This window comes from Acanthochromis polyacanthus, chromosome 3, assembly GCF_021347895.1.
Source record: "Acanthochromis polyacanthus isolate Apoly-LR-REF ecotype Palm Island chromosome 3, KAUST_Apoly_ChrSc, whole genome shotgun sequence".
NCBI lineage: Eukaryota > Metazoa > Chordata > Actinopteri > Pomacentridae > Acanthochromis > Acanthochromis polyacanthus.
Window position 1 is genome coordinate 47,027,569 of NC_067115.1, and position 7,112 is coordinate 47,034,680.

General features: G+C 40.6%; 1 protein-coding gene across 1 annotated transcript; it reads left to right on the forward strand.

Moving 5' to 3' along the window:
• Positions 1-786: 786 nt before the first annotated feature.
• On the forward strand, positions 787-5,978 carry LOC127533072 (uncharacterized). Its single transcript, XM_051945153.1, has 6 exons — positions 787-1,037; positions 1,330-1,770; positions 1,861-2,080; positions 4,549-4,769; positions 5,452-5,596; positions 5,890-5,978. Exons 1-6 carry the CDS (start codon positions 900-902, stop codon positions 5,976-5,978), a joined length of 1,254 nt encoding a protein of 417 aa, XP_051801113.1. The 5' UTR covers positions 787-899.
• The last annotated feature ends 1,134 nt before the right edge of the window (positions 5,979-7,112 follow it).

Here is a 7,112-nt window from a genome sequence, read left to right on the forward strand (position 1 = left end):
AAACGATTTTTAAGTCCTACAGGAAGGTAAAATTTCTTCTGCAGTCTCTGAAAAAGATGGGAAAATTACGTAAAACAACGGCCTGTTGACCACATTATCTAGCAGCATAGGGGACTTCTATAAATTAAGATTTTTTTAAAATGTTTTTTATTCGTATTTATAATGTAATTTATGGAATTAACTGCATGCAGTAATATTTTTTTCAATATACTGTATGAATTTCAAATTATGACTGCATTAGTTCAAACATTCTCCCCTCGTACAACATGTATGCCACCCCCATTTTATGACATGGTACATTCCAAATGGAACGGCCAGAAAGAGTCCGACAACTGTAGTCTGCAGTGGGTCAGTTGCAGCAGGCTACCTGTGCACAATTCTGCCGTTTGCAAGACTGTTGGAAATCCTATAAACTGACTACACCACGGATGAAACTCGAAATGCTTTTTCAGGTATGGATCCTACAACAGTTGCAGTATTGAAAGGTAATGTTAATTTGCTTTGACATGTCTTTGCATGGTCAGCTAATTGTGAAGTTAGCTAAGTCCTCACATGCTAGTTTGAACAAACTGACCTTCTCGCCAAATGTGGGCTAGAAACAGTGAACAGCTACACGAAAAGTCTTGCCGTAAAAATAGTTTATATTATTTTATTGTCAGAAACAGAAGGAACAACTTTTAGGCAGCTATTAACTTTAGCTTTAGCATGTTTTGTGTTGCACGTTAGAATGGTTGCGGAGGGTTGGTAGGGGAGGCGCGCGCGCGCGCGGCTGGGTTCAAAATCATGGTTAGACTTTAGCTAAATGTAGATATATGTTCCTGCTTAAGCTGTGCTTCTGTGCTGCCACCACTGACTTAACCAGGTTATGACCTCATACTGTATATTTACAGTGTGATTGTATGTGTTTTTCAGCTGCTAATATTAGCACAGAATTGCTTCCCAGTCTGTCTAAGGTGGACTTGCGTGACCTCTTTCCGGGGCCTGAGCACTTTTTCCGAAGGAAAGCCATTTGGAGGACCACTCATGGTGAAAATGAGGTGATATCCGATTTTAACGTTGTGTGGACATTAAACTATGCTGTGATTTACAATTTCAGTGAAACTGTCATGCTCTGTGTCTTTTGTTCCCTGTTCGTTTTTCTGTTTTATTTTGTAGTGTCTATTCTTCCTAACTTTCTCTAGTCTTCCTATTTGTTCTTTGCTACCTGTTTGGTTGTAACTGCATTTTGGCCCAATCCTGCAAAACCTGACGGAAACATTTCCTTTTTGGTGTTGTTGCTTGTAGTGCACTACTTACAATTACTGTGAGATCAATTTTTGTGTTTTTCAGTGTGAAGAACTGGAGCAGCCTCACCTAGGCACCTCCTCTGGAACTTATGATGGTGCCACAATTCCAACTACCCCAAACGCTTTGTCCACTCCTTCTTCCTTCCCTGCACCTGTCCCCTCTTCAAAACCAGGAGACAGTGCCAGCAGAACTGTACAGCTTCAAAGTCCACAATATGTTGTATACACAGACACAGAGCTGGAGCTGTCAAGAACCACCTTTTTTGAAAAACAGCGTGCTGGACAAGAAGAAGACTTCACACTCTCCAAAGAGCTTCGCTGTCGCATAATAAGGAACACAGTAACAAGCATGATCGCCATAAAGAGAGCTGCAGGGGATGACTTCCGATATCCAAGTAGCCGTGAGCTAACTGCGATGGCTCAGCGTCTGATTGTATACTACCCAATGCTGCGGGACAGGTCTGCAGCCAGTGGAGCTGAGTGGGTAGGAGGATATGCTTTATTCGGGATCGGAGCTTTTATGCGGTAATTTCATTACGATCAATGTGATTTTTACGTTCCATGTTTTTGTCAGGAATCTGTGAAGAAGCAGCTTTTGAGAAGGGTCCAAAATGTGACAACCCCCAAAAAGAAGCAGGGAGCAACTCCTTCAAGAAAGAGGCGACTGGCCATCAGCTTTGAGAGCAGCAGCCATGGTTCACCCACTGATGACAGCGGGTCCAATGCTTCAACTTTGAGCTTGGAAACATCACCGCAGTCTGGAGGCACTTCCCCGGAGGCTGAACAGGTGGATGGTAAGAGCACATACTGAGATTGTGTTTTTGTATTAAAATTGCTACAAGTATTGAAAAGGGGGAGTGCCTTTAAGGTATTAATCATTAATCATCAAGATTATCTTTTCATGGTAGCAGCTTTAGCTCAGTCTGGTTCTGGTGGATCAGCTGGAAAGAGCAGAGAGAGAAAGAGAGAGAATACTCCTGCTGACTTAAGACTTCAGACTCGTAACTATTACTTCACTGGAATACGCTAAAGAAATATTGTATTTTATTATCAATGTAGCAGTACTACGTTATGATTTATAGCTCTCGTTATTAATAATTGGGGCACCACCCTAGATCTCTAGGGAAAAATATTAATTTTACTAAAAAAAATTAATATTCATAAAAATTGTGATCAATCTCATATCAAAAAGTCTTGAATCCTCGGTTAAATTGACCACATTCTACACAAAGAAACACAAGACTGTAGTTTGATCTAAAATGAGGTATTTATTAACTATTCTATGAAAATAATGACAAGTGAACTATGTACAATGTAGATATGGTGTGTGTGTGTGTGTGTGCGTGCAGGACTACATGTGTGTGTGGAATGTGGGAGTGTGTGTGTGTGCGTGCTTGTGTGAGGGATGTGGAAGTAGGTGTGAGAGAGAAGGAAATATGGTGAGGATTAGCCAGAGCTAACCTGACGAGGTAACCGGTAATTTGGATTAAGAGTTCTAATGATTTGTAAAAGAATAAATTGATGAAGTGAATTAAATGACCAAGCGGTTAGTACATCACCCATAGAATGGAATCAGAGCAAACTCAGCTGGAGTTATTGAAGTGAACCGTCATGGGCTGGGACTTGCAGGGCCTTCAGATTAGCCGCACAACCGTCTGGACTGGCAGGTTCGGAGCGGTGTGTCGTCGTTATGGCCGCCTGGATGTCCTGCCGCGGGTTGATCGGTTCTATGCAAAGACCTGATCCAGCAGATCTCCGGAGTTCTCAGCTGAGTGCTTAAAAATGATGGTTCTCAGGCTTTAGCCAAGAAAAACGGGTGTTGATGAAAAACGGTCAAAATTAAGAAAATAAATGCTGGTTCTGAATCGGTTCTTCAGATTAAAACGAATAACGTTGGTTTAAAATTGAGCAAAATGTCTCCTTAAGTTACAAAAATATTAAGAGATAAATAGTTAACAAACTTAGATGGTGAGGGAATTTCGAAGATAGGAAAAAACGCGCTTTAGGTAAGAAAATAATGGGAATCTCTGTTATGGATTCCTCAGGTAGTGAAGAAAGGGAAGTGAAGCGGGCAAGAGAGTAAGAGCGGTAAGAGAGATGATGTGGGCTACGGCTGACTTTATCTGTGGGTCCAGCTAAGGGGAGGACCTGGGCGGAGAGAGAGAACTTTTAGGCGCGAGTCTGGTGGAATTTGGAATCTCTTTGTTCTCACAGAGTAGAGAAGAAAGAGGAATCCAGAATGGATTAAAATATGATATTAAACGCGCAAAACACGATCTGTCTATCCCACCATATTCAGTTGTGTGAAAGTGAAATGTGTAGATTAATACATATGTTCATATGATGTGAATCATTTCATTCATAACTATATGTTTATGTTTATGACATTAAAAATATGTATCACAGTGAGAATATAACAACAAGTCAGAGATTTGGTAACAGGTAAATACAATGGTCATCATTCAACCTAAATGGAGTAATAAAGAAGGAATCAGATTAAACATCACAAATTAATAAATCAGCTTCTGTGAAAGATAGAATCTTGATTTTCGGATATGTTAATGATGAATGATTTCCACTGACATTGGTAATTCTGTAAACACAAAATACATTCCAGAAATATTAATTTGGCAAGGTTTTGTAAGTTCAGTTCCAGTCTCTTTGTTTCAGTCAAAGAGAGTGAGAGGGTGACTCCAGCCTTCAGCCATAAAGTTTTACGACTTGTTATCTGATCTGTGGAAGGCAGAGACGTCTCCGGCTGAGGGTCTCCTAAAGCTGAAAAGGGATTTTAGCATGAAAGTTCATTAAACAAACATCCATAGCATATAATTGAAAGTCATTGTCTTTTAAAAAGAAGAAGTTATTCCAGGGGTTCAAATGTTCACAGGAGCTCCATCCTTCTGTGAATGAAAACCTACAGAAATACAAATGTCTCAATCCTCCTATAGAGATGGGTGTTGGTCAGTGCTGGAGAGAGGGACAGCTTATCTGAGTTTTGATCAGCTCAGGAATTCCAGGGCCTTTGCAGTCTTGCTACATCAATAAACATCTACTCCATATGGAGTTGAGTTGTGAGAAAGTGTGGTGAGTTGTTGCGGATGTACTGTCACATTTCTTTTTAGAAGTCATTTATACATGGTTTAGTTTTAGATACAACATTGAAATGATTAAACTAAAAGTCAGTAACTTTGAATATTTGTATGTTTCTTCAAACTGTAATGGCAGAAAGTGAAACAGTAATCATAATTTCATTTCACAATAGGGCCTGAAACTACTGACAGCCCACAGAACCAGGCCAGACACTACAAAGTTCTGCAGGAGCTATACAAATCCAAGCCCAGGCCCAACAAGAAGGATGTTGCCCAGCTGTTGGACCTGGAATACCAAGCAAGACGGGCTTACATCGACTCTGATGTTCTGAAGGAGCACGACAGACCTACCAAGATTCTTCAAGCATATCCCTGCTTCAGAGAAGTGGATCATGTAAGCAAATCAAATCATTTTAAGTTGATTTATGTTTAATATGATTGTATGTGGGGCTGCACAGTGTCGTAGTGGTTAGCACTTTCACCTTGCAGCAAGAAGATCCCCGGTTCAAATCCCGGCCTGGGATCTTTCTGCATGGAGTTTGCATGTTCTCCCTGTGCATGCGTGGGTTTTCTCCGGGTACTCTGGCTTCCTCCCACAGTCCAAAAATATGCTGAGGTTAATTGGTTACTCTAAATTGTCCATAGATGTGTGAATGTGCGTGTGATTGTCTGTCTGTATATGTAGCCCTGTGACAGACTGGCGACCTGTCCAGGGTGTCCCCCGCCTTCGCCCGAGTCAGCCCCGACCCTAATGAGGATAAAGCGGTGTATAGAGGATGGATGGATGGATGCATGATTGCATGTATGTTAGTTTACAAATGATAGATTGTTAGCCATTTTCCATTTTTTAAAATTAAGGACAGATGTTGGCCAGGTTCTTTTTTGCACAAATTGTTTCATAATTCACAAGCAGGTTACGCTGCAATTTCTACTTACATAGAATAGAACTTTATTGCTCCCCGAAGGGAAATTCATTTGTTTGGTCTTTACATAATGGGTCCAGACATTTTTTATTGACTAGATTTTGATTGGAATGTTGATTTAACAGGTATTTGCTATGTGTCCTTTTGTGGTAGATAATGGATGAACTGCAGCGGATCCTCAATCAAGGAAACCCCCACTTCATACCTGAACTGAAGAACCGCTGGAAGACCTTTTGTGAGAAGATCCAGTTTTATGGCGTTTTCAAAAAAGTCATGAGACCTCCACTGGCTGATAAAGGTAATTACTTATCATTTGATGACTTAAGAATCCATGAGCTGACCACAGTAGTCAGTGCTGCTGGTGCTGCTCAGTTTCACACATCCACCAAGTATTTTCCATTTACATAACTTGTCAACCATCCTAACCACTTCTACCATGTGCTTTTTTCATTTTCCCACCTGCAGTTTACTGCTTCTTGCAGTCTCTCCCAACCACACTCACTTCTGTTTCTTGTCTTGTTACTCTGTTTTATGTTGTTTTTTGAATAACTGACTGCAGTAAATAAAATTAGGTGGTTTTGTTTTTCACAGTAAAGCGAGGGGTTGCGATGATGAAAGCTTTGCCAGACGTCTTCCCATCACCCATTGCTCCACCCAAGAAGTTTGGGGCATGCAAGTGAGGCCATTCTTCACATCTTGAGGTAAAAAAATGATGTTTGATAGTTTTTCACATGCTTACAACAGGCTATTAAACTCTATTGTTAAGGGACCGCATTTTTAGACATTCTCCTGATTTTTTTTTATTGTAAATATTTGCTTTTGATACATCACACCACTGCATTTTGAAAACATTCATATTGCCACACTGAGAAAGGAATAGGCCTACTTTAAGAAACTGGGTGAAGCGCTCAGTTTCATTTTCTTTGCAACATAAGCTGTGATACAGCCACAGAAGTAACAAATTTGAAAGAGATGTATTCTACAGCACATCATATGTCATGTGGCATATAATGTGGTCAATTCTGACATCTCCTATCAAGCTACATCACGGCACTTCTTAAGTACTAAAAAGAAGCAAACGACAGGATTGAGTAAAGACATTCAGAAATTAAACAATCACTGAACTCGCCTGTGTATGTTGATCCCACAAAACAGAAATGATAAATGCTTCCAATATTTTGACATCAGACTGCTTTTACTGCCTTAACCCAGTGAAGCTGTTTATGAAGAATATTGTTGCATTACTAGAGCCTGGCAATGACCAAAGAAAAATGTCTAACATTAACAAAGAACATATCTGGACGACTCACATCAGTCAGGCAAAACAGAATGACAGCTGTAGTTGCAGGCTGTGTAGTAGGCTCCTTGACACACATCCATAAAAAGTAATAAACACTGGCTCACAACTACTTTGTTTCTTTTACACTTTCTTGTCTTCTGTCACTTCCACATATTCATTTTTATTTCAATTATAGACAAAGACGAGCATTGCTACCCTGCCACATATCCATTTAGTTTACTCTCATAAACACACACACAAATAAGCTTCAATTCACACTTAATTAGCCTCATATTTCTATTTGTGTTTCAGTCTGTGGAAGACCCCAACGCTTTCCTGACGCAAGACCGCTCTCCAGCCCTGTAGTGATCGTCTGTGAGAGCAACTGCATTCTGGCCATCGGAACCATGCCTGTGCTGATCTTCCCAAAGGAGGGACATCTCAGTGTGATGTACATCATGGCATGCTGCTACACCTTCACCTCACATACCCCAAGTGCATAACCACACTCCTCTCTGTGCTGCAGACAGAGGTC